Genomic DNA, 26,866 nt, shown 5'->3' on the forward strand with positions numbered 1-26,866 from the left:
CGAGGCTGTCTGCAGACTTGAGAAAGAAGCTTGTTCTGCTCAGAGCATGGGGTGGAGAGGCACTGGGGTCAGTTCTCAGTATCAGGCGAGGAGGGCCTGCGCCATTCTAGAGCCCGAGCCTGGACTGGGCAGAGGTCACCGGGGCAAGTAACCTAGCAGGCGGGTGTTAGATAAGGATGCTTAGTGACAGCCTGAGATCCACGGTGAGTGGATGTACTGAGTCCTGCAGGCCCTCACCCCAGCCAGACCTGTGGGCTGACCCCAGGCTCCCTCACAGCCCACAGCTCACTTGATGGCCTCGGCACACTCTCAGTCTGGTCGCCAGAGGTGTGTCAAATCCAGGTGGGGGCTGGGGATCATGTGTGCAGAGCTCCCTGAGTGCCCCAGCCCCCAAGGGGCTCAGCATGGCCACCAGACCCGCAGGAAGGGGCTTGGAGCAGGGCCAGGGACCCAGAGATCTGCCGTTGGCTGCTAGTGAACAGTGACAGGGCAAAAGGGGACAAGATGGCCTAGAGGAACCCGGGTTCCCCCACCCCACCCGACCCGGAGGCCTGGGTCTCGGCAAAAGCAGCCTAGGTGGCAGCGTGTGGTGGGGAAAGGCTGCGGCCTGGCTCCTGCATGGCTCCACTGGGCCCCTGGGGGACCCCCGCAAACTCGGGCCACTCTAGGCCTCTCCCAGGTCCTTCCTGCTGGACTGTGTGCCCCACCGACCCCTCCAACTGGCCCGTGGCCCCTGGAGGCCCTTCAGAGGTGAAATCCAAGAACTTCTCCGTGGCTTCCACCCCTCCCCTCCCGAGCCCCAGTTCAGACCACAGGAAGCTACACACCGCTTCCTTTTCCCTTTTCTTTCTTTTTTTTTTTTCTCGTTTTTTTTTTTTCCTGTTTTGTCTTCCCAGCCCCAGCCCTGAGTGGGCAACTGTCCAACCGCCTGTCTCTTGGTCCGTCTGTCGGCCCTTATGTCCACGAGTCCAACCCTGGCACAGGTCCCCGATCACATGACCGTCTCCCACTCCTCCTGCAGCAGGGCGGGAGGCCGCTCCGGCGCGGAGGCCTCCTCGTCCAGCCCCGAGCAGGAGCCGTTGAGGAACCCATCGTCCTTGGGAGCAGCCGTGGCAGGTGGTGTGGCCGGGAGGGTCGGGGCCCCTGGCTTGGTGTGGCCCGGGATCGGGGGGTGGCCGTTGGTGGTGGCGGTGGTGGTGGCGGCAGCGGCGGGCAGCAGGCGGGGGCTGAGGGGCAGGCCAAGTCCCGCGCGGGGGCCTACGTTGGTCACGCTCGTGTGAGACACCATCGGGCCGTAGCTGTAACTGCTGCTCCCACTTCGGGCCTTGCGCTTGAAGTCCAGGGCCAGTGTCCAGCGGCTCCAGGATTTCTTGATCTCGGCCTGTACCTGCGAGGGCCGGGGGAGGGCGGACCATCAGGTTGGCAGCTAACCCCTCCTCCTGCCATGTGTGCCCCCAGCCCCGGCCGTGCCCTTGTCCCTGCCCCTACGCTCAGCCCCGAATGGAACCAGAGGTGTGGGGTGTTCCTGGAAAATCCCAAGGCCAAGTAAAATCCCTGCATCCTCAGAAGTGGTGCCTGGCTGCAGGCAACAGACACACCCAGAAGCTACAAGGCTCCAATGGCCCCGGGTGGCTGAGTCCTTCAATTTGAATTACGGGGAATTCAGCCCTGGGGTTGGGAAGACACTGCCCCTGCCAGAGATTGAGGAGCCGGCAAATCCTAGCTCATCCTGAGCCTGAATCATCTGGAAAGACTCTCTGCCTTCAGAATGTCCTTGGGGATGTCTTGGAGGAACAGAGGAATTGGGTGGAAGAATGGAGGAATAAGACTTGGGGGACCCCTGGCACTTCTGTGTCCTCCTTGCCTGGCCCCAGCGCTGCCCCCCACCTGCCACCCTGCTTACCTCGCCATTGCAGAAACAGTATATGATGGCGACAAAAAATCCCTGTGGAAAGACGTGAGTGGGGTCAGGGCCCAGAGGCCGCATCTGGAGAGCATGGGAGTGGCCGCCCCTGCCCTGCGCCCCCTTCCCGCCCTCAGCCAGGCCTTGGCCAGGGCTGCGCACCTGGAAGGAGTTGAAGAGCATCTCGTAGTGCATCTGGACTTGCCAGAGCGTCCCTGAGACCTCGGTGTACGGCGTGGCCATGAAGACGATGTAGTGGACGCCAAAGAGCGGCATGAGCACCAGTGTGGATTTGAGCAGCTTCCTGGGCCAGCAGGGCAGGCGGCTCAGGGACAAGCCACTTCCCCTGGGTAGTCACTGTGCCACCTGCACCTGCCAGCCCCAAGCTCTAGGCGCCTAGAGTTTCAGCTGAGCCACCGCCCTCTCAAAGCCACCCACTGCCCACCTGTCCCTGTACTCCCTACAATCAGCTTTTTGAGGGGAGGTCTGGGTTTGTCCCTGCCCCCTGCCCCCTCGCAGACCCCGCTCTAGGGCAGGGCCTAGCACTTAATGGCTTAGGTTGGCTCTGGGATGGCCCCAGAGAAATCCCATTACTGCTCAGGGTGGGGCCAGCCAGGGAGTCAGGAGCTGAGTCCTTCCCATGACACAGGCTCATTCCTGGGGCCTCTGTCTTTGTTTTCCTACGGGGCACTGGGGCGTGATGCCCCCGGGCACAGCTCACCGGTACTGCTGCCGCGTGTCACACCGGCCGGCATTGGTCTCCCGCAGCTTGGTGGCGAGCACCCGGACGATGTTGATGAACAAGATGAAGTTGAGCTGTGGAAGTGAGGCAGGGCTGCATCTCGAGCTGCGCCCTGGCAGGGTGGGGGCGAGCGCCCTGGGGCCCATGGCCCTGCCAAGACGCTGCTCTGCGCTGCTGCTGCGTCTCCAAGAGGACCCTTGTCTTCCCCAGCTGGGCCAGGACGGGGATCGGGTGCTTCTCAGGCCTGTGGCTCCAGCCCTGGCGGCGCCTGTAGCACACGCCCCCACCCGGCCCCATTGCCAGCCCCGCTCACCACAATAGAGGCCAGGATGGGCACCTGGATGATCCACTTCTTGTTCCCGGAGCTCAAGTCCCAGCACCTGGGGGAGGCCGAGGCATCAGCTCCCACCCCTGTTCCCACCCTGCGCCCCCCCCACAGAGTGGCCCCAGAGTGGTCTGCTCTGCAGGCAGCTGTTAGGGACAAAGGACAGGGCGCTGTTGGGTATGGCGGAGCCTGAGGCTGCCCTCAGACACTTCTTTTGAAGCAGCCTCTTGTGACCCTGAGAGAGGACCCGGCTCAAAGCCAGACAGAAAACGGTAGCGGGGCCCACTCAGGGCCAGGGTACAGGGAGCCCCCTCACACACTGCACAGACCAAGGGGGTGCCGGGGGGTATCCCGGGCCCCTTCTCCACCTGGACCTACCCGGTGTTGGCCAGGGTGGCTCTCACGCTGACCCACACAGCCACGAAGACGGCGGGCAGACCTGTGGGCACATAGGGACGGTGCGTGAGGGACCGTGGGCACTGCCCACCGCGTCTCTCCCCTCGGCACACCCTGCCTGGCCCATTCCTCTCATCCTCCATGACCCCCCTCACCCTGGGCCCACGGGCGCCTGGTGATGGAGCCACACGCTGACATGTGCTGCTCTGCCTCCCCAACAGCCTCCTCCTAGGACTCTAGCACTCAGGACCCAGTTCAGCCCTCTGCCCTCATCTTGGCTCTGCATCTCCTACCCACACATGCAGACCTGTCTGGTGCGTGGCAAAATAGGGCTTTGCTAACTTCCCCATGCCCAGACCATTCCCTCCTTGCTTTTAGGCTCTGGGCTGAGAGTCCCTGGGGGGAAGGGGCCTAGTACCAGCAGTTTTCTGTCCCAGCACCGCCGTGCCCCCAACACACACACTCAGTTTGAAAGGTCCTAGCCACCTCCTCCCCCCCAGGGATGAGGCTGGATGGAGTGACAGCTGTCATCCAGGCTGAGTAAAGGCCACAGGGGAACCCTGGTGTTCCCAGGCCTGAGTCAGCTCAGATGGCACATGTACGGTACCTCTGAATGAGCCCAGACTCTAGACAGGAGCCCGGGTTCCCGCCCTCCACCCCCTCACACTTCATTCTAGGTCAGGTGCACCCTTGGGAGGGGCAGGGTGTGACCTGGGTTTACGGTGGGCAAAAGGGCTGTGACATTCTTGTGTCCCTCAGTTCTGTATGCTCGCAGTCTGTGTGTTTCCTGCTCAACCCTGACACCCTCTAGCCCCAGAGCCCAGGTCAGTTTCAGGGACCAGAGCCCCAACTCTGGGGCTTGCCGTGGCTAAAGTCAAGGTCAGAGTATGTGCCAAGGGGCTGTGGCTGTTGACCTGAGAGCTTCTGGGTGCCGAGTGCAGGGAGGGCTTCAGCCACCGGGCCTACCCCTCTGCAGTCTGGCCAGTTGCCCCGGAGCCCAGCCAAGCTCTGGTGCTGCCAACAATAATGGACAATTATCAGTAACTCAATCCCAGAGCCCATGGGGGAGGAGTGCCGAGCCCCAGCAGCCCATTCGGCAGAGGGGCTGCCGAAGCCCCAGATGAGGCCAAGAGTCCGGTCTGGGGCTCTGGGTCATGGATCCCACAGGCAAGGTGGCAGTGGTGTGGACAGCTCCACGTGGTGTGGAGATTGGTAGGGAAACAGTGCTTGGGGTGGAGGGAGCATTCCAGATCTCAACTCCAGCCCCAGGATGGCCTCTGACCCACCATCCCACTCTGATGCTGAGCTGAATCTTGGCCTGAGAGCACCCCCTCCCTCTCCTGGGTTTAAGCCTCCACGCCAGGTGAATCTGCCTCCAGGTGAGCCCCAACCCCAGGCTGAGCACCCACTCCAGATACACCCAGACCTCTGGCCAAGGCCTGTTGCCTGAACCTGGGATGGGGTTAGAGTCAGAGAAGGGGTGGGCAGACCACACACTGGCGGCTCCAGGTCCAGGCCGGGATATGCTGTGTGGACACCTCACTCTTAGTGGCCCCTTTGACCCTGCTGCCTGTGGTCCCACCCTTGCCTGTGCCACGCTGCCCGCCGCGCCTGCATACCCCAGCCGAAGACCGTGAAGCCCCACAGGTACTTCTTCTCTGAGAAGAAGGCCATGAAGATGAGACTATGCAGGTACAGCCCCTCCACCAGAATCCAGTAGTAGTTGGTGGCCAGGAAATAAAGGAAGAAGGTCACAGCTACCCTGCAGCCCGCCTAGGAGAGCAGCTGATGTTAGCCAGAGGGCCGGCCTGCATCTGGGGAAGTCGGCGATGGGCTAGGGGATGAGCTCGGACAAGTGGTGCTGGCTGACGAAGGGCCAGGCTCTGGTCAAGGGCCAGGGCAAGGGCGCAGCTGAGGAGCAGGGGGCGGGGGTGGGGGAGGATGCTGCCAGGGGCAGGAGGGCACTCAGGACAGGGGCAGGGGCCAAGGTGAAGAGGTGGGGTGGCTGTGGGGTGCTGGGCAGAGGCGGGAGGGTTGATGAAAGGGGCGGGAGGGGGACAATCACAGAGTCCTTGGCCGAACGGGCGGGCGGGCAGCAGGGCTGAGGCTGGGCTAGGGACACGGTGGGGTGTGGGGTGGCTGTGAGCAGGCCCACGACGATGACGATGACGGTGACGCCCGACCCGCGGAAGCAGGAGGCTGGGTGGGGGGGTGCAGAGCTGGAGGTGCCTGGGCCGCGGCCGGGGGGGCGGGGGGGGGGCACTCACGTAGCCGGCGGCGGCGGTGGGCGGCGGGGGTGCCTGGGCGATGGCGCGCAGCTCTTCCTCCGTGAGGCGCTCGGCCTCGTCGAGCGTGGCGCCCGAGTAGAGCACCGCGTCCTTGACGAAGATGCTCACGGCGCGAAGCATGAAGGACAGGAACAGGTGCATGTGGATGTAGTTGCGTGTGCAGTGCAGCCGCCTGCGGGGCGCGACAACACCGTGGGTGGGGGCCCCGGGACACGCGGGGGGCTCCCGGGGAGCCAGGCTGTGTGTGGGGGGAGGGGGGAGGGGGGTGCGCAGAGGGAAGGTGCTACCCCGGCCCGCCCCGGCCCCGCCCACCTGAAGTAGGCCAGGATGAGCACGGCCACGGTGAGGGAGGCCAGCGACACGGAGTAGCCCACGGTGTAGATCATGCCCAGGCGGTCAAACACCTCCTGTGCGCGTGGGGAACACACAGTCAGCGCCCCGGGACTCAAGGTTCGCTCAGGAGTCACCAAAGGGGTGGAGGTGGCCTTATCCAGATCACCCCCTGATGGGGTGGGGAAAGGGAAAACTCGCACCCGTTCACGAGTCTCGTTGGTCAGGAACTTGACACACTCGCTGTAGTTGGCCCACGTCCGGTTGTGTCCAGGCACCAGCTCCCAGCTGCCATTGCGGTCACAGCGACGGTAGGCATGGCCTGCAGGTCCACGGGGAGGGTGAGCGTATGCAGAGAGGTCTGGGGCCCTGAGCTCCCAGTCTCTCCCTGTGGTCCCTGCCCTACTCCAGCCGGCCTTACCTTTGTGATTGAAGTCATAAATGTAGTCGGGACAGGGCACAGCCACCACCTCACCTGGTGCCCCCAGCGGCCAGCAAAGGATGTGGTCCCACTCGGGCAGGCAGGGGCGCCCTGTGCCCACAGAGACAGACAGACAGGGTGGGGGACACCAGTCAAGTCCATGGTTAGTGACCCAGAAGAATGAACACACCTGTGGTCGCTGGCTCCCTCAGGGACAGGTGTGCCCCAGGACTGGAGAACTCAGGCCTGGAGCGTTCTGGAGAGAATGCATTGAGCCTTACTACCTACTGTGTCCTACATAGAATTGAATCCCTGGCCTCATAGAATTCAGCCCTACAGCCCCTGCGTGCGGGTACTGGCACTGGCCCTATTTCCTAGATTGGCTGGTGGAGACCAAGAGAGGCAAGTATAGCTTAGGGCCCTGCCCTCCTCAGGTACTCAGCCCCTGGCCAGGCCTGTCTCTTTTTCCTCTGCTTTTGGTCCCACCTCCAGGTGTCTCTGGAGAAGGGCAAGCGCCCAGACTAACTCCCTTAGTTGAAAGTGTTTTCCGTGGGACCCCTGTCCAGAAACCATGGACGGGAGGCAGGAGGTCTAGCTGTGCCAGCTGGACTCCCAAACAGCTGCTGACCTCATGCATGTGTCCACCCTCTTTGCGTTCCAGTTTCTTCACTGGGTAGCTGGGATTGACCATATCAGCCTGTGCTTCCACCACCATCCCAGACCACCCTAAGCACCTGCTATAAGACTCCAATGATCATTTGTAGAGGGAGGTATACTCCCCCAAATCCACGTGCTAATTGCATTTGAGACAGGATAACATATCCTACTTTGGGGTTCCAGCCTCACAGCAGAGATACTAAGTGACCTTGGAGGGTCCCCAGCCTCTGAATCTTCCACTTTCTTCCCCCCTAGTTCTCTTCTTTCCCCCTGCAGGGCTCCAACCACAGGACTCTCCAGCCATCCTGGAAGGCTGCCTTGATGGCTGGACCCACCCCAGCTTGGTGAAAGGCTCTCTGTCCTGGGCACCATATTCCCAGCCCCGCCTGGCCAGGCCCACAATTCCCTCTGGTCCCTGGGGAGCCACAGGGTGACCACAGCCTCCCAGATGTGGCCCATCTGGAATCTGCTGCCCACCCAGCCGGTTCAAACCGGCCCTGTGGCTGCAGCCTGGGCTCTGAGTTTGTCTCTCCTTACCTTCCTGAGGGACAACACAGTCCTGCATCTCCCTCCCTCTCTTCTTCCTCCTCTGCCCACTGTCTCAGGCCCCGCTGCTCCCAGCCACCCTCCTCTCCTGCTCTGTGTCTATGACCCACCACTCTATGTGTTTTGGTGTGCCCTCTTCTGACACACTGGGTCCCAGTCTCAGTTTACGCCTCCTGGTACCCTCTCTGCCTCGGTCTTTGCATCTCTCCCTGCTCCTCTGTCTCCCAGGTTCTCTGTCATCTCTCTCCACAGGAGGGGCCACAGCCCGGGGTCCCCCACCCCGGGGTAGTGCGGAGCAAGTTCTCTGCCCAAATCTCCCAGTGGTCCAGCCCCCTCTGCATGATCCCTCCTGGGCTCTGTGTCCTCCCAGCTCCTCCCCTGCTTTCCTGGGGAGCGGGCCACAGCCTATGCCTTTCCACAAGAGCTCAAGAGCATGAGCTCACCGAAAGGGGATAGAGCCGTGGGGTGGGCGGGTCTCAGCCAGTCTCGGATGGACACACAAACATACCTCGGTGCCTGCTGCCAGTGGGCACCTCCTTGTCCTCCTCGGACTCAGGGTAGAGCTTCCCAGATGCCTTCTCTTTCTTAGGCTTCCCTGATGTGGATGCAGAAGCCCATCCTTTGTCTGATTCCATTATGTCAGCTGGAGAAATCAGAGCAGTCATGGCTGTCAACGAACTGTGCTATGGCAGGGGACCCAGGGGACCTTCCTGCCTTAGAGGGATCCCCTTTGTACAGTGGGGTTGATCCCTGCCCTGCTGACAGCCCAGGCTGTTGGGAGAGCTAGGTAAGAGGTGAGAGAGTGCTTTACAAACTGTAGAGCACTCGCCAGGTGCAGAAGTAAGCAGAGAGCATGGAGACTGTCAACAGGAGGTTCAAACGGGAGAGAACACCATGTGGGTGTGGGATCAACTAGTGGGTTGAGCAGTAAGTGTGGATAAGACTTGGGCAGAGGTCCTGTCCTCCCACCCAGGAGCGGGAGCCAGAGCCTGTGCAGGAGGACAAGACTCCCACCAGGGGGCGCAGGACAAAAGTGGACAGTAGGGGTGATGTCCGTGGAGGTTAAACAGTGAAAATGAAGGCTGGCTGGAGCACGGTGCAGCTCAGGAAGCTGGCGGTGTGGACGCCATGAGCAAGAGTGTGCAGCTGTCAAGGGTGTTCAGGCACCTGCTCCTGCTGCTCCAGGTCTCTACCTCGCTGCAAAGTCTCCCTCATTATCTGACCTGTGTCCCTGCAGTTACCTGGACCCTCCCAGGTCAGGGTTTGTGGCAGCAGTGCGAAGCTGAGTGCAGACCCCCAGACTGGGATGGAGTGGCTGTGCCCGTTATCCTGCCTGACCCTGGAGCATTAGTGGGGGGGGGGGGGGCAGCAGGATGAAGCGGAGCAGGAGGAGAGGAGCTCCATCAGGATGAGGCACCATGGCGGGGAAGGTGCCCCTGGGCTTCAACTGGGAAAAGCACTAGGACCCAGAGTGGGGGGTGGGCATCTGATCCCCAGACCCTGATGTGATTGGGGCAGGGGACCAAAGAGCCACCAGAGGAGCCAGTATGGACAGGGCTGGGACTGCACAGACCATGTGAATCCCTGTGACTGTGAGCAAAGCCCACATGCGACAGTGTGTGTCACTGTGTGGGCTTCAGTCCCTAGCAGTGTAGGGGCCAGCTCCAGACAGGAAACGGTTCTCCTCGGCCAGTCAGGGGGGTCTGGGCCTCTTCCAGGTTGATGAGATTAATCAGACAGGCAGCAGAGGCCTGAATGCCTACTAATGAGCTCCCAGCAACGCTTTCCAGGAAGTGGACTCAGGGAAGAGATTAGCTGGAGATGAGGCAGGAACTGGGAAGCCAGGTGAGTGCCCCTCCCACCTCGACCTTGGCAGGGGTCCCTGAAGATACGGTGCTGGTGTGCAGAAGCCCCGCCGACCCCATGTCAAACCCCCTCTCCTGGACAGAGACCATGATTCACAGTCATAGATACCCATCCCTACCCTCTATCCTTCTCCCCATCCAGTCCCGTGGACCCTTGATTCTCCTGACCCTGGACACCTTAGCCTTGTCCTCTGACCAGGTGGCCTTCAAAGATCTACTTATTCTTGTGGACCTGCCTTGGATACCTCCTCCTCCAGGAAGCTGTCCCAGTGCACCCCAGTGGGGTTTGGCAACCTACTCTGCTCCTGATCCTGGGGTGCCCTGCCAGGGCTAAGCCTGTTAGGGATGATTTAGGCTGTGGCTGCCTTCCTACTGCCCTAATCCCACCCGAAGGCTCTGCATTTCAGCCTGCTGACTTTGATCACAACTGACCCACCTTGCTTGGGCCTGACCCTCCCTTTAACTGGAAGCCCTCTCCCCTGCTGCCCCTTGGTTCTGCATCCTAGGCTCTCACCTGCCTTCGGCTCCTCCCCTGCTTCTCCTGACCTCGCCCCCAGACCCTCTTTTTTTTGGCCGCGCCCCACGGGACTCCGCCCCCACCTGGCCTCTGCAGGACTTCTTTGAGCCGCTTCTGGCACTGGGCCTGGGCGCGGTGCAGCAGGAAGATCTGCTCCTCTTTGGTCATGACGTCATCTGCATCCACCTACCAAGTTGAACGTCAGACTGCAGGCAGGACTTCCCAACCCAGTAGCAGGTCCCACAATCATCCCAACCTCTCTGAGGCAGTCCCGCCTTTCCAAAGACCCTGAGTCTAGAATTTGGGAACTCTGCCTTATGTAGCTCCCACTTTACCGATGGGAAGCTTTGGCTCTGACGGATAAAAGAGGGAGGGGGGATGTCCCCTGCCTGCTCGCTAGTAACCCTGTGGGCTGCAGCCACTGATACTCTCGGTCCAGTCTGTTCCCCAAGGGTACAGGGAAAGGGATTGGAATGTCCCAGGATGTATCCTCACAAGATCCTGTCTGTGGGGGACCTAGTGGGGAGAGGGGGTGGATAAGGAGTGGTGAACTCTGGGGATATAAACCAGGCCTGGATTCTTTCAAGCCCTGGTGCCCTGGGGGACCTTGGGAGTCACCAATTTCCATCCTGGCCCTCACCCCAGTCAGTGCTTTCCCCAGTGAATGGTGAGTGCCTCAGCTGCTCCCACCCTCGAGATCTCAAGAGCCAGAGGTCAGAGGAACTGCTGGCAAGTGGTCCGGTTGGGCGGGCACTCCTGTGCGGGCTGTGAGCGAGAGTCACCCGCAGCCCACTGCTTATCTGGAAGGCCCTTTAGCCCAGCAGACCCCGAGCTCTGACGACGCCAGCGGGCCTTTGCTTCCTCCCCTTCCTTCCGACCTGCACACCCTGGGCACTGGCTGCCACCCACTGGGCTACTTGGCATCATTTTGAGGAAGAGAACCAGAAGGTCATGGGCATCTGGGGGCTGAACCTGTGTTCCTCTTAGGGTTCCAAGAAGGTCAGAGCAAAGGCAGCATGCTGCCCTGGGGACTGCTCCGGGCGACCAAGCCTAGCACTTCCACGAGTGCGACCCACAGAGTTAGTAGGCGGCTCGCGGCCCCGCCCGCTCAAGTCTGACGCGTCCGTCCCCTTAGGCCCCAGAGCAGGGCTGTGCGCCCCGACCCCGCAGGGCGGAACCTGGCCCCTCGGCCCCGCAGCAGGCAGAGCTGCCGCCCCTGCCCCTCGGACGCCCCAGGGCCCCTGCGAGCGCAGAGCCAGGGGGCGGCGCGCTGGGGAAGGGGCGGCGGCCGGCGGCCGGGGCGGGGAGCTGGCTGCAGGGTGCGGTTCGTGGGCCGCGTCTCTCGGCGGCAGCTGCACGGGCTCCAGGGCCAGGGAGTCTCCCGTGGGCTCGGCCCGGCTCGGGGGCCGCTGCTTTCACTTGGCGGCGGCGCGTGCGCGTGTGTGCGCGTGTGTGCGCGTGTGTTCCGCTCCCGGCCGTGCGCTCGAGCGCGAGCAGCCAGCGGCGAGCCCCGGCCCGGCCCCGGCCCCGTGCGCTCTGCGTGGGCACCGACCCGCAGGCACACCCGGGGCGCGAGCCTCGGGGGCTGGGGACACGCGTGTGAACAGCGGGCGTCTGTCGGGCGTCTGTGCTTCCTCTGTCGGCGGGAGCCTGCGACCTCAGCAGGGCCCCTGCCATGCCCCCCGCCCCCACCCCAGCCCAGGAAGGGCCAGCACATTCCGACGTGCTCCCTCCCCTCCCGGCTCTGCAGCCTCCCCGCCCCGCCCCGCCCCGCCCAGCGCCGCCGACGGGGGCAGAAGCGGCCTCGCAGGGGGCGGCTTGAGGCAGGACGACCTGCCCGAGTCCAGAGGATCCAAGACTGACCTCAAGTTTTCTCTGTGCGTCTGGCATTGGGGCTCCCTGCGTGGCTGCCCCGCTCACCCCAACCCATTATCGCACCCTTTCGCTACTGTTGCCATCATTACAACTAGTACCTCCATCAAGAGCCGCCACCACCTTCACCAATGACACCAACACGACCGTCACCATCCCCCATCACCACCACCACGAGCACCATCCCAACTGAGATGAGGACCTCATTACCATCACCACCACCGGCCCTACTCCCACCATGACCAACACCGCCACCACCAGGATCACCACCACCTGCGTCACCACTATCACCATCACCACTGAAGGGGACATTAGCACCATCACTGCCATCACCATTATTGCCCCCAGCCCCATAAGCACTGTCGGTACCGCCTCTGCCCCCGTCTTACCCTTACTCCCTCACCACACCCCCGCCCCCACCTTCTGCCCACCTCCCTCTCTCTCAAGACAGATACCGCGCTGTATTTCTTCTAGCTAATGGAAAGCTCCCGAGTGGCTGAGGTATCCACCAGTCCCCAAAGGCTGACACACCAGCCCTCCCAACGGACAGACTAGCCTGCTGATGTGACGGAGGGCTGGCTGACATGGGTGGAAAACTGCCCATTTGGCAGACTGACTGACAGGTGTGCTAGCTGGGCCACGGCCAGGGACTAACACGTGCTCTGCTCAGCCCCCACCTACTGCTGTTGGCTTTTCCCTCTCTGTGGCCAAGAGGCATCCCCTCGTCTCTGGAGTCTGGTTTCCATGGTGGGGCTGGGAATGCCTGGGAGAAAGGAAGGCATGTGTCTCCAGCACCCCATGGCCCTCAAACTCCTCCATTCATCCACAGGGATGGTGCCCCCACCCTGGACTCCCTGAACTTATAGGCCCCATTTCTCTGACTGCCACTGCAGCAAGAGGAATCCAAGCCAGAGTCAAGGAAGCAGTAACCCAAGGCAAGGAAGGCAGTTCCACACCAAGTTCACTTCACTTGCCTTGAGTGCAGCTCCCCCGCCTGCAACACCCTCGTTTGCCCCTCCCTCCAGCTGCACCCTCTCCTCACCCAAGGAGATTCTGCTGGCCAGCACAGGAGCTTGAATCGCACCTCCACCACTGACTGGCTCTGTGTCTAGGAAAGTTGGTTAACCCCTGTGATCAGAAAGATGATAGGGCTGTTGGTGAGGATTCAGTGCGGTACTGCGTGGAGAGCCTGGGTGTGGGTGGGGTCGGGGGAAAACTGGTTGCTCTAATTGCTCCCATTAGCAGCAGCAGCAGCACCAAATCATGGCTCTCCCACTCTGGTTACGGGCACCCCTGCTGCTAGGCATTGAGGGTGGCCCCAGGCTGGGGACATAGAGTGGCAGGGGGAGATTGGGTACATGAATAAGTCTAGGGGGCTACAGTGAGGGGTGGATGGGAGGTGGGACTCCAGGAGGGTGAGGAGCAGGGAATACAGGAAGGCCCACTGGGTGATGTGGTGTGTGATGAGCTTTTGGGGTGATCCAGCCTGGACTCACAGTAAGAGCCCAGATCACTGCCAGCACTCCACCTCGCCCAGAAAGCCTGGGCTTGGTTGGGGGGCAGGCAGGAGGACCCTTCATCTGCCTCTGCCCCAACTGGAAGCTTTATGTCCTGGGGGTGGAAGGGAAAGTGCAGCTCTGATTCCCCTCCTGGCCCGGTGACTCTGTCTGCTGCTCTCTATCCCCACCTTTCCCCTCTTCCCCTTCCTTTGCAGAGTTCAGATCTTTCTGGCCCAGCTCCTGGAGTGAAGGACTCAGGGGTGCATCAGTTTAGATACATAGAGTCTGCAGATCTTGGGTTTCAGGAGCAAGAGGTGAGGGAGCCAGCGCTGGATCATGGCCAGGCATCACCCACTAACTGGCGGGGCCACCGAGCCCTGGCACCGGGTGTCCCGAATCCCCCCCTACATCCTTCTTAGGGTCTTGCGTTAGGGCTGACTTCCCCTGACTTAACCACCCTGGGGCTTGGCTTCAGTGTCCCTCGCCTTGGCACACCCCCCATGTTGAACCTCCCAACACAGAGCCTTCCTGTGTGCACAGGTGTGCACGATGTGCATTTTGTGAACATGCAGGGGGTGAGTGGGGTGATGCCCTGACCTCAGCTCTGAGCTGAGAGGAGTAGGGAGAGAGGCATCCTGGGAGCAATGAGCTGGTGTTTGTTGGGCTCCAGGCAGGGTACAGGTGGAGGCTGGAAGCCAGTCTGTTATTTACAAACATAGAAGCTGCTGTCCCAGGGAGAGAGTAGTGTGTGGTCAAGAGGCCCGGATGTGTTTCTCATTTCCTGAGTTCAGAAGCCCGGACGAAGAGAAAAGCCATCTGCTCGTTACCCCTCCCCTGGGGGGCAAGCAGCTCCTTCTACCTTGCAGGAAGCCCCACTGAGGAACGAACGGTGTGTCTGGAGTTGGGGATGGGAGTGGTGGCGGCAGTGCGGGTGGAGGTGAGGACAGGGAGGAGACAGCATCAAGGCTGGTGATGGTGATGGAGGTGTGACGGTGACAGTGGTGGTGGAGAGAGCCAGTTCCATGCCACTGACCAAATGAGGGCCACTCCTCTCAGTTTCTCTCCTTACTGCCAAATTCCACACATTTGCTGTCTGTGATCCCAGACATGCCTACATTCTCCTCCAGGCAAAACGAAGGAAGGAATACAAGGGCTACTTCTCCAGCTGCCTCCACCTCTGCCTTTGGGAAAGGGGCTTCTTCCACGGAGTGACGTCAGCCTGGAGATGCCCTCTTGGGTCATCTCATCCATCCATCCACCCTGGTTCAGCCTGGTCCCCTGGGGGAAGGTGGCTGTTGGCTTCCTGCTCTCCTCTGGAGTAAGCAAACCTGCTTGTTGGTGTCCATTCAGGCCCTCTGCCCACTGGCACCTGCCAGTGCCCCTGGAGCTTTGTCCACACCTCCTTTACCTTCTACCACAGCCCCATCTTACAAACGGGGACATCAAAGCTCAGAGTCGCAGTTAAAAAGAAGAGGGCCAGTCTGCTGGACCCTGAGGCAGCAACCCTGGACGAAGCACCCATTTCCATGGATGCCCGAGTGCGAGCCTCAGTCCCAGCTTTCCAGAGTCCTCTTGGGCTGTGTCTTCTGCTGCATCAAGCAAGTGCCTCCTAGCAGAGCCTTTGAGGCAGCCTGCACAAAGGGAATTCCGGGGTGGGGGCAGACAGGATCACATGGCCCTGGTGCTGGTGATGGCATCTGGTGCTCAGCTCTAATGGGACAGAGGACAGTTGCACCCTGGTGTTAGGAGTGAGGAGAGTGGTACCTCCAGAAAATCCAGAAGGAGAAAACCTTGGCTCGCAGGAGACCCCCTGGTGACCTCCTGGCCTTCCTGCATCTCCTCTCCAGGTTCCACTACTGGGACCTGTGCTGGCACCCATCGATGTATCCCGTGCCAGCTGGCCAGGGATTGCTCCCCGCCCCTTGCTGCCCTCTGTCTGTCCGGCTGGCCCGAGCAGGCTGGGACGGGCTCCCTGCCGGGGACACTCCTGCCCCGCCACCGCTGACAAGTGCTGACTTTTCCTCCCCCTCTCCAGGCCTTCCTGAACAGGCTGCCTGTGTTCGGGGCTGGGAGGGGCCCGGGGGGAGGCACTGTGACGCCTCTCATCCTGGCCAGCGTGGACGCCTTCAGGGCAGGCGGTGGGATGGAGCCTGGGATGGCGGAGTTGGCTGCTGGACCCAGTGGATCTTCACAGGCGGCCTCTACCTGGCCTGCGGTACCAAGGCCCAGAAGGATAGCATGGCCTAGCCTAACCGTACGCCTGGTCAGCAGAATAGGATCCCACCAGGTCTCACCTCCACGCAAGGCCGGTCCTAGAGTTGGGGTTCTTTAGGGTATAGAGGTTTCTGACATCTTTGAGAATCTGAGCGAAACTGCCCTCTCTCCCCGTCACACCGTCTTTGGCAGACAATATCAGGGGTCTGCAAAACCCCCATCCCACCCTTTCCTTTTCCTAGGGACTCACTCCCTGCAAGAGCTGCCTTCCTGATGTGGTGGCTGGACCAGGGAGTGTCCCCAGAAGGCCCACAACAGGAATCTGGGGGAGGCCGCTTGACGCCTCATTAAAACATTCCGAAGAAAACCCAAGTTCCCGGGAGGGCTCGGCCCCCCTCCTCCTGCTCTGTCCACAGGCCCTTCCCAGAGCTGGGGTGTGTGTGGGGTGTTTAAGGGCAGGTGATATAAAAAGCCTCAACAAATCAATACAAAAAAGACAAATAACCCATAGAAAGATGAGTAATGGCTCTGAACAAGCTCTTAGAAGAGGAACAATAGACCAATGCAAAGTCCAAAACTCATGGGTAATTGGCAAATTAAAAGGACAAGAGACACCATTTTTCACCTATCAGAATGGCAAAGGTGAAAATCTTCATAACTACCCTATGAGACAGAGGGAGTGGGAGAGAGACCCTCCTGGTCACTTCTGGTATTGTGCATAGAAACTGGCACAGGCTTTCTAGAGGGCAGTTTGGCCATGTCTTAAAAAAAAAAAAAAAAAAAGGAAAAGAAACGTGCATGTGCTCAGACCCAGCAATGAAGAATCTAGAAATACCCTACAGGGAAATGGTCACACAGGAACATAAGAGGGCATTTCAAGGAGCTTCCCTGCCACTGTCTGGAATCACACACGCACACACAAAAACTATGCAGAAAAGATCTAAATGTACATTTCTAGGGGCTGCTAATGAATCCTAGGTTTTGGAATACTATGCACCATTAAAATAATAGATTTATATTTACTGACAAGAAGATCTCTGAGATACACCTCTTAAGTAAAAAAAAAATGTACACAGCAGAGCCTTACCTACAGATACTACTCATTTAACAACAAGCAGAAAACCGACAGGACAAAATTCTGCTTTATACGTACACAAAAAGGTTATCTTTTGGAAATAAACAGACAAAGGTCTGGGAGGACATCCCCCACACAGACTGTTAAAAATGGTTTTCTCTCGAAGAGCACTGGGACTCGGGAGTCATCAAGAATGAATTTTGTTTAATCTGTGTTATGTGACTCTTTTATAAGAAAGAACATATTCAAGGATTAGTTCAATTAAACATAAGAAAGTACAAGCAAAAAAATAGAAGGATTTTATGAAAGAAGGAAAGAAAGAAAGGAACAGAGAAACAGAGAAAGAAAGAAAGAAAAAAGAAAGAAAAGGAGGAAAACTTTTAAAAACCCACCATAGGACACGGGGATCTCCTGTCAGCACATCCCTCACCTTGCTTTGGAGGAAGAAGCTCAGCACAGGAGTCTGAAGACCTGGGTTCAAGTCCCACCTCTGGCACAGACTCACTGCGTGAACCTCAGGACCCTTTCCCATAAAATGGGTGGGTGAATGGGACGGAATAAGAAAACATTTGTGACAGTTTCTAGCTCAGCATCAGGGGACAGTCATTGTTCAATACATGGTGGTTCCTCTGGTCTTTAAAAGATGGGCCATGGCCACACTGGCCCTAGAGCAGGCTGGGGCCTAATCCCCCAGCCACCACAGTCCCTCCTGTGCCTGACCCCGAGGTCACATCTCTATGCTCGAGGCCCATGTTGACCTGTGGCCTCTGCCATGGCAGTTTCTCCTTCACATGTATGCAAGCTCAGGGCGTCCCCAGGATGAGGCGCCCCCAAGGCTAACACCATCCCTTTGACCCCTACTCACATCTGTGGGTCCGTCCCTTCCTTCAAAATTCACTCCATTTGGCCCCCAGCACACAGTTACTATTCTCTGTAAGGACAAAATGGACCAGCTGAGTCTGGCCACAGCCCTTTCCTCCCGGTGGGATGCTTTTTGATCCCCCAGCCCCGAGGTCCCTGGAGACGGGAGCCTGCTCCCGGGGCTGGCTGGGCAGGCAGTACACAGGTCTGGCAACAGAGGCCACCAGCTGAGTTCAGTGGACTTGGTGGGCATCAGCATAGATGTGGATGGGAACGGCAGTCTCCGGGTTCAAAAGAAGAAGCTGGCAGGCTGGCAGTGTCTCGCTGGCTCCAGCTGAGCCCAGGGGGCCTACAGGGGATTGGGTGATCATTGAGCCACATCCTCCAGCCCTAAAACCAGGGAAGGCCCATGGCCTCAGTGTCCAGCCACGGATGTCCCCAAAAGGTCTCAGAGCAGATCCAGCCATGGCACCCCTCCTGCCCTGCCCTCAGACCTGCCCCAGGGCTAAGCCAGGCAAATTCTCTGCATGTGCCTCAGCTTCCCCAGAAATCAGTGTGGGGCTCTGGGCACCCATTACCCCCTTCCCATAGAGACACGGGGCTTGGCAATAGATTGGCACGTGAAAAAAGATGGTCCTACTGATTTCGTGATTCAGATTATTTTAAAAATGGGAACAGTAACAAAACCCTTTTTTCTAGGGTTGTTGGAAAGATTAAAACTAATTAATACCGTAAAGTGCTTAGGACAGTGTCTGACGAGTAGAAAGCACTAAAAAAGCATTGATTAAATGAAAAATAAGAACTAGACCTGGGTGCACATGTGCTCACAAATGCACACACACACACACGCGTGTGCACAACTATGCCCCTGCAAGTCATGTGCAGACCCACAGCTTTGGACACATGTGTTCACACACGACTCAGCCACACGCTCACCCGGATCTAGAGAACAGCCTGCCCAGAGTCCCAGCGGTCCCGCTCTGACAAACAAACGACTCTCAGCACCCTCACGTCCATCATCCTGTCTACCCCAGGGATGTGCACGCAGATTGCGGCTGGCTCGGCACACACTCTGGAAGGGACGGTGGTGGGGAAGGCACGCCTGGCCCAAGGGGGAGGGTGGGGAATTGGGTCCGGGTCCTGGCATTTATTTCTTGTAAATGGCCTTGACTTCCCCATCTATAAGTTCTCGTATGGGGTGAGGTTTCTGGCTTTGGGGAGCCAGAGTCGTGAGGGCATGGGCACCGGAGAATGGGTCTTGCCACGCTGAGGGCCCCCCTCCGCCCCCCACCCCAGGAGAAGAGAGCCTCACTTAAATCAGGGGACTCTCAGGCAAATGTTTCTCGCTAGTTTTTTGCAGAAGGTGTGGAGAATAGCCCCAGGTCCCGCGGGCCTTAGGCAGGGCTGGAGGACTCCCAGAGCTCCTGCCTTCCCGCCTAAGGTTCTTCCCGGGTAGGGAGCTGGTCAGGAGAAGGTGGCTGCCTGCCTGCCTGCCTGCCTGCTTCTCTAGAAGGCACATGCCCACCTGGGAGGTACTGGGGAGGCAGCAGGGGCCTTGGAGCCGGACACACAGGCAGACAGCCTCCTCAGCAACGGGCTAGTCCTGTGAGACAGGGCTGCTGTGGGATCCGACTACTCCCCGGGTCCCGGCCCCCCATCTCTGGCCCAGAAGGGGGAGGATGCTCCCCCCCACCCCCAGCCTCTGCCAGTCTCTCCTTTTCTCTGCTATTCTTGGTCTATCTACTCCTTCTGCTCTGGGGAGCTCTCATCTCCACCCCCTTTGTCTCTCTTCTCTCTCTCTTGCTTATTTCCCAACCTGCCTCTTCTCTCTCTCTCTGGTCTCCTCTTGGTCTCTGCTCTCAGGATGGGGGTCCCTCACTCACCAGAGTCCCCCTCCAGCATGTTTCTTCTGGAGGAGTGTCCTGTGAGGGTGGTCTCCTTCAGAGGACCTCCATCCTTCCTCTGGGCCACATCACACTCGCCTCCCTGGGCAAGAGCGTCTGCGTGTGTGCATGCGATCGCGAGAGCTGGAGGGGACCCCTAAATCCTACCCCTAACCTAGGGGATTCTGACCTCAGATCCACAGCCCTGTGTCCTGGATCGCAAACAAAACTTGCAGAAAACAGAGGCCCTGGAACAAATCTGTGGGACCCTCGATCAGGGCCAAAGCCAGGTCTACTGCTAGATCACACTGTCATCCCCGAAGGCGACACAACCAGAGCAGTGGAGCTCACAGAAGCAGAAGATAGAAGAACCCCAACCACAGAGTTCCAGACCTGGGACCCCAAACCCAAGCTTCAGCCATAAGGAGATGGGAGCCATCTGGAGCCGAGTCCAGACACCCCAGAGACAGCAGGCACCGGGGATCTGGGGTCAGAGGGGCCGTTCCTCCAAAGTTCAGATTGCCCAGGGAACCCAAGACTGTGCGCCCTGGACCCACCCAGGCACCGCAGAGCAAGCCCGCAGCCTGTCCCGAGTGCCGGCGAGGGACTTACCAGCGCGTACGCGGAGCTGAGCACCGGGCAGCAGAGCAGCAGCGCCAGGCCGGGCGCGATCCGGACGGCCCCCATCGCCACCGCCTAGGGCCCCGTCCCTCGGGGCAGCCGCCGCCGCCGGCCCTGGTGGTGGTGGTGGTGGGGTACAGAGCTGCGTCAGGCCGGGCTGCCCCGCCCACGCCCGGGCCTAGGGGACCCCGGAGGCCAGGCGGCCCGAGGCCCCGGGGCCCGGCGCGGGGCCCATGCGCCGAGGGCGAGCGAGCGAGCGAGCGCAAGGGAGAAAGAGAGGGAGGGAGGAAGGGAGGCAGCCGGGGGCCGGGCGGGCGGCGGGCGGGCGCCGAGCGCTGCGGAGCTGCCCGTCTGCCTCGGAGCGGAGAAATCACATCCATATGGCCGGGCCCCCCGCCCCCGGCCCGCCCCCCGCCCCCCCCCCCCGCGCCGCCTTTTCTTTCTTTTTTTTTCTTTTGGGGAACTGGGAGCTGTGGCTTCGCCCCACGCCCAGTGGGGGAGGGGTCGGGGGAGGGGTTGGGGTCGCGGTCTGCGGGGGGCGAACCGGGCTGTTATTTTTAGCTCGGCGGCGAGCCCCGGGCGGGGAGGGGAGGGGGCGGGGCGGGGCGGGGGGCGCGTTTCGAGTCGCTCGGGGCGTGCAGTTTAGGGACGCGATCCTAACTTTGCAACGACGCTGAGCCGTTCGGTGCTCCGGCCGCCAGCCGCGTGCCCCTTAGCCCCCCTCGGATCCCCATCGTGCCTGCGGCTGCCTCCCGAGCCCTCTCCGCATCCCGGGCCGGGGCCCCGCCCGCGCCCGCGCCCCCGCCCGCGCCCCCGCCCCCGCCCGCGCCGCCGGAGCACGCCCGCGGCCGGGACGCTCTGCCTGTCGGCCTGTCCGTCCGTCTCCAGCTCCCCCAGCCTTGGCCTCCGTTCTTGCAGCAGCCCCGAGCTCCGTGTCGGTCACTCCCTCGCTCCCTCCCTCCCTCCCCTCCCCCTTCTCTCTCTCTCTCTCTACGAAAACATTTGCAAGTTTCCAAAAAAGCCACGGAGCCGAGCGGCACGGGGCTGGCGGCTCCACCGGGCTCCGAGGAGGCGCCGCCGACCGACACCGAGACGGAGCAGCGCGCCCGGGGCCCGGCCAGGCCCGGAGCCGCCCCGAACCCAACGCCGCCCCCGCGCCCGCCCCCGCCCCCGCGCCCGCGCCCGCGCCCGCGCCCGCCCCGACCCCGACTTACTCCGAGCGCGCCGCCGCGGCCCCCGCCCAGCCATGGGTGTCGGGGACCCCCCGACAGCCTCCCCAGGACAGCGCCCCGTCCGCGGCCCCGGGGGCACCTCATGGGGCTCTCGGGATGCCCTCCGGCCGGCCCGGCCTCCAGCGCCCCCCGCCCGGCCGCCGCTCGGAGCCGCCGCCCGCCGCGCGCGTCCCTCGCCTCGGCGTCTGCCGCTCCCCCTGCCCCCGCGGCCGGGCGCCGCTTCCCTCCCCGCGCGCTCCCGGGCCTCGCCCCCGCCCCCCGCGCCGCCCCCGCCCGGGCCGAGCCGCCGCGCCGCCGCGCCGCCGAGCCCAGCCCGCTGCCCCTGCCCCGGGACGCTCCGCTAGGGGCCGCGCCCGGGTCGCCGGCGGCGGGGGGGCGTGTGCAGGGGACGGGGCCGGGGGACTCGGACGTCGGGGCCCGGGCACGTCGCCCGGGACGCAGCCGCCGCTCCGGTCTCCTCTCCGGGAAGCACAGACGGGGTTTTTCTGGTCGGCCTGCGGGGGCCGGGGCCGGGGCCGGGGCCGGGGCCGGGGCCTGAGCCCGGAGCGGGGCCTCCTCGCGGGAGGCGCCCCGCCGCGGCGCTCGGGCGGGCCCGGGGTCCCCGGGGAGGCTCCGGGCCGCCAGCCCCGCCCCCTCCGCCGCGGCCTCGCCGGGACCCCCAGCTCGGGAGCCCCGAGGGGGTGGGCCCGCGGGGCTCGGACCCGCCCCCGCCCTGCCCCCGCCCTGCCCCCGCCCGCAGCTCGGGGCTCACGTCTCTCCCACCCTCCCCAGTCTCGACCCTTGCAGACGCGGCCCGGCCTCTCCGGCTCCGCCCCGGGCTCCACCCCGGGCGGCTCCAGCCGCGAGACCCCGGGCTCAGCTGGGACCCCCACTCCCGAGCCCCGCCTCCTGCTCCACCCCTAAACACCCCCAAACTGTCCTCGCGGACTCGGGCCCACGGGGGACCCTGGGCTTGGGGCAGGAGCCGGAGGAGTCTTTGCGGGCGGAGGAGGGGGTGCAGAGGGGGCGGGGTTGCGTGCTCTGGGCCGGGAGGGGACGCCGGAGCGCCAAGAGGAAGGGGTCCCGGACCCCCAGCCCCACACCTTTCAGGATCAGGCAGGGAAACTGAGGTGCTTGGAGGGCCCGGGATGCCTGGAGCAGAGAGCCTTAAGGATGCTCAGGAGCAAGCTCATGTGGTGGTCGGGGCCCTTGGAGATACCATCTGGGCTAAGTGGCAGCCCCTGCCCATCCACTTACCAGTTGTGGATCCTGGGCAGGACGACTTCCTGCTGTCTGGGCCTCAGTTTCCTCATCTGTAAAACGGGGACTTGACCAGCTGATTCAAAGGGCACTTTAACTTTACTGTTTTAGTGCTGCAGAGGGTAAGACCCATGGACTCTGTGGACTCCCCAGACTCAGCCTGTGGAAATTGAGCTCCTCAGAGCCCCCAAACCAGGACCACCCCCTCTTCCATCTCAAGGATGGCCCCTACCCTCCATGTGAATGGATCCGCAAGCCGAGCCCCTAAGGTCACTGGAATCCAGCTCCAGCCAGCTTTCCCGGCAGCCCATCCTTGTCCAGGCGCAAATCCACCCATCTCCCATACTGGCCCCACAGCTGTTTTCTCCGTGAGTCTGTGGCCACACCCTTCTCTGTGCCCCACTACCCTCAAGTTTCTTGCCCTGGTGATTAAGGACTACGCTGTTGGAGGCACCAGCCTGTTTGAGGTGACTCTCCCCAATAGGTACTGTCCACTAGACAGCTGACCTTCTCCCCATGTTCACTCCTCTGTCCTTGCCTTTGTCGTTTACTCTGCTGGGATCGTGCTTCTCTTGCCTGGTGTAAAGAACATTCCTCCCTCCTCGAGACCACATCTTTTCCACTACTAGCAGGGGGCACAGGTGGGTGCTGTGACTTGGGGGCTACCCCCTGGATGTATGGGTTTCTTGGGAAGAGGGACAGAGGCCCACGTGCCCAGAGTGGGTACCTAAAGAACATTTGTGGTTCTTCAGTGTTATGTTTTGATGGTCTTGGTTTTATGTCTCTGTTTCTATCCATTCTAATGACCACCCCTGCCCTGTGGTGATAGGGGAAAAAAAAAAAAAAAACAGTCATGGAGAGATGGGGGCAACTGGGGTACAACTGGGGACTAACGTAGGGAGTCCTCAGATCTGATACTAGGAAGCTTGAGATTGGGAAACACACAATATTTGTACTGGGGAGGGCCAGGGTGGGCTGTGGGTAGAGCTGCAGAGGGGGGTCTGATGGCTATGGGCCTCTTAAGGGTGTTCCTCTAGCCATGACTCCATGTGCCTCACCCCAGACATGCCTGTTGAGGTTGATCCCCTAAGGCACCTCCTGGTCTCTGGTTAAAGTGCCACCGTGGAGGTTGTGTGTCACACATTAACTGGTAGCACCCCAGTGCCTAGCAGAGCCAGCCTGCCCTCTTTGTCAGGCAATCCCCGTGGGGCCCCAAGGGTCAGTTTCTGGTTAGTTTTAGGTCAGTTTCAGTGGCATTTGAAAGGCTTGGTTGGGGGCAGGGAGTCCCCTTTGGTGACTCCCGTCTCTGATGGGGTCCTTGGAGGAAGAACCAGGGTAGTCACTAGAGCTCAGAACTGGAGCAGGGTCTGGACTCTGGCCCAGGGGCCCTAAACTGGGCTCTGCTGCCATGAGTAGGGCTGTGGCCAAGCTCTATAGACCCTAGGGCCAGGGTGGGCAGCAAACTCAAAAAGAAAAGACAGAGGCTCAGCTCTCAGCTCTGCTGCCTGGACTTGGTCCCTCAGAAAACCCCTTGTTCCATTCTGGGGGCTCTCTGGGAAAATTGGTCTGCAAACCCTCAACAGTTCATCCCCTAACCCTAGCCCCAAAGTCAGCTGGAATCCCAGTCTCAACCCCAACCCCATGCGGGTCTTTAGCCCAGTGTGACCTCTAACCTCTGGCTGAACCCTGACCCCAGACTGAGCTTCCACCAAGCCTCAATCCCAGACCTCTCTCTGGTTCCAGTCCCCTCTGGAAGCTTTTCAAGGCAAGAGGCTGGTAGGGGAGGGGATGGCCAGGCCATAAGTGAACTGAGGTGCCACTTTTACAGCCATTTCGGCTGCTCATAAACACCCCCCACCCGGATGAGTCACTGGAGGCTCCCACAGCAGCTGGTCGGGCAGCCCCCTCCCCTTGCAGCAGGAAGCCTGGTTTTCTCACCTCTCAGGAAGGCAAAGGGAGGGAAGCTGGGGGCACAGGGGGCTGGGAGGCTGTGTCCAAGGCAGGGAACACTCTTGGGGCGCCTGGAGGAGACCCCCTGCTATAGCAACGTCAGATCCACAGGCATCTCTGTGCAGGCATGCCTTGTCTGCTCCACAGCACGACACGGGTACACACACACACACACATGCACACACACGCACACACGCACACACAATGGGGTACCATGGCCTTGCCCCTCCCAGCTGTGCTCGGATCCCAGGGTTACCTTGGATCCCACTCACCTGGAGCCCACAAGGCCTTCCAAGTAGGGCCTGGGGACTCAGAGCAGGCTCAGGTTGGCCATGGAGGAGAGGCCATGGATCGTCCTCGCGGCTTCTGTATGGTTCAGGCCTAAACAAGGATGTTGCTGCTAGGGACAGGAAGAGGCTTGAGTGAGAGCTTTCACTTGAAAAGAAAAATTAATTATTTTTTACTAAGCCCTGCACCAGCCCAGGACTTTGTCCCAGACCCCTGGTGGGGGAGCAGAGGCAGGTCCAAGGGTAGCAGTGTTTGGTACCCTGAGCTGGGCCCTCCCCCACCTCCATGGGTGTGCCTGCCAGGCGCCCAGGCCTCTGCCGTGGATGTGCCTCAGGGGTCCTCTCCTGGCTCCACCAAGCCCGTCTCCAGCCAACTGTCCTTCTATTTGTTCCTCTGTCCCTGTCTGCCCTTTCTGGCCTCTCCCACATCTCAGAAATTTCAGGCCCCTGTGAGGTATGGACAGAGCCCCGTGAGGATTTCATTCAAGTTTTGGGCACCTGAAGAAATCAGATGGAAGCTGAGGGCGGTTCATACCCAGGTCCCAGGCAGGAAAGCTGAGACCTGAGAAGGCCTCTCACCTCTCTGTCCTGGGTACTCAGTGTTCCCCGACCAGGTGACATGTGGGGACACTCATTCTACGCAGCCCTGGTTCTAACCCTGCAGCCCCATTGCCGCTCTGAATCTGCCTCCTCGTCCACTGGAATGTGGGTTCTTGGCGTGAAACCAGCCAGTGTCACCCAGGCTCAGAGTCTGCTTATGCAGTTCCAGGTCCCGGAGGCAGAGGGTTGTGGACAGGATGACCTGCCTTCCTCTGTGGTTCTGTGAAATGAGCTCTGTCTGAACCAGGGCTGGGTCCAGACACGGAGAGTGAGGACGTGGACGGATGGGGCGGAAGAGGCTCTGCCAGGTTCTGGAACCTCACCCCCGCACCTGGAGACCCTGGCTGGAGGCTGCCCTTCTGCCTGAGTCCAGCCTGAGCTGGTTTGGGTCTGAAAGTCCTGGGCCCAGCCTGACAAGGTGTAATGATTCACGTGGCAGCTGCCGCTCAGCACATTCCAGCCGGAGCCCCCAGCGCCCAGCACGTGAGGCGGCTGGCCCCAAACCAACCCCCCACCCGCAGCCAGGGCACGTTCCTAGGGGCCCCCATCCCCAGGGCGGAAGGGGGCAACCCTTCCCCAGGTCTTCTAGGCTCCTAGGGTGGGTACCACATGATGCAGTTTCCAAAGGACTTTCTAGTTCGTTTGTTCAGAGGCTGGAAAGGGAGGCAGAGAGCTTGGCCTCCAGGTGGGAGAGATGAATGAGGCTGAGGGAGTAGACTGGGCTGGCCTGGATGGGGGGGTGCTTGGAGCAAAGCGGTGACAAGCATTTATGGGGTTCCTGCCCCCTTCCCCCCTGGCGCTGGGCTGCTCCCAGGCACGCAGCTCCAAGTCCCCCGGCCTCCCCCCCGCCAGTGGAGAGGCCATTCTGTAACCAGCACCAGTGGGGGACCGCACTTCTGTTTTACAGGCCACAGGACAAGTGTCCAAGGGGAAGGAGCTCTTCTGCCCTCTGTTAAGCCCGACTCTCCGCTCACCAGCTTCTCCCTTCTCTGAGCCCCTCCCCACATCCTTGCTCTTTCCGCTGTTCCTACCCTCACTGGCCAGGGAAGCTGGGGCCTCTTCTGCCCTGACCTGTGGGTCCCCTTCCTGCTCCTGGCCTTGGTTTCCTGATCTGCCATTGATAGATGGACGGTCCAGGGTTCGAAGGGGCTCTGTCAAGCACCCAGGCACTCGGGGTTCGGATGCAGACCTGTGGATCTGAAACCCTGAAGTCCCCTCTCCCCTTGTGGGCCGCCGGTGCAGGCCAGCCTGTGTTCCTGCAGTGAGCCCCAGCCCAGGGCTCTGAGGGGCAAGTCTAGCCCTCAGCTCCGGGACAGGAAGTTGTATTTTGGTCCTGGGTCCTGGGGAAGGGGGCAGAGGTAGAATGGCAGCTCAGACCCAGTCATGTTTACTTGGGCCCAGCCCCCTCTGAGCTCAACAGGCCCATTCATCGGGAGCCCCATAAACCCTTTGGGGCTCCCTGAGGTTCGGAGTGCCTGGATGCCAGGTCTGGCTGCTGCCCCCAGATCTGCTGGGGTGGGGGTGGGGTGGGGATGGTCTCAGA

The 26,866-nt window shown here is 61.1% G+C and overlaps 1 protein-coding gene across 6 annotated transcripts; it reads right to left on the reverse strand.

Annotated features, from left to right (window-relative positions):
* Positions 1–830: 830 nt before the first annotated feature.
* Positions 831–24,883, reverse strand: PTH1R (parathyroid hormone 1 receptor). 6 transcript variants are annotated; one of them, XM_025458301.3, is made up of 17 exons: positions 24,709–24,883; positions 22,484–22,539; positions 20,007–20,129; positions 17,516–17,581; positions 10,074–10,176; positions 8,117–8,251; positions 6,406–6,516; positions 6,188–6,306; positions 5,967–6,061; positions 5,634–5,826; positions 4,986–5,139; positions 3,349–3,409; positions 2,959–3,025; positions 2,625–2,719; positions 2,066–2,207; positions 1,904–1,945; positions 831–1,387 (listed from the first exon to the last, which is right to left on the reverse strand). In XM_025458301.3, the coding sequence occupies exons 3-17, from the start codon at positions 20,079–20,081 to the stop codon at positions 992–994; spliced, it is 1,854 nt and encodes a 617-aa protein (XP_025314086.1). In that variant the 5' UTR covers positions 20,082–20,129; positions 22,484–22,539; positions 24,709–24,883; the 3' UTR covers positions 831–991. The 6 variants fall into 6 exon arrangements, with proteins under 6 accessions (XP_025314086.1, XP_035559025.1, XP_025314087.1 ...); XM_035703132.2 differs by lacking the exon at positions 22,484–22,539; XM_025458302.3 differs by lacking the exon at positions 17,516–17,581 and having other exon boundaries at positions 24,709–24,882.
* Between the last annotated feature and the right edge of the window lie 1,983 nt (positions 24,884–26,866).

This window comes from Canis lupus, chromosome 20 (assembly GCF_003254725.2).
Source record: "Canis lupus dingo isolate Sandy chromosome 20, ASM325472v2, whole genome shotgun sequence".
In the NCBI taxonomy this organism is placed as follows: Eukaryota; Metazoa; Chordata; class Mammalia; order Carnivora; family Canidae; genus Canis; species Canis lupus.

Coding starts and splice junctions, on each gene's coding strand:
- PTH1R (XM_035703132.2), bottom strand. CDS start 20,081: ATGGGGGCCGTCCGGATCGCGCCCGGCCTGGCGCTGCTGCTCTGCTGC. Junction 6,062..6,187: donor CCAACGAGACTCGTGAACGG/GTGCGAGTTTTC, acceptor CCACGCGCACAG/GAGGTGTTTGACCGCCTGGG. Junction 1,946..2,065: donor TGCTCTTCAACTCCTTCCAG/GTGCGCAGCCCT, acceptor GTCTTTCCACAG/GGATTTTTTGTCGCCATCAT.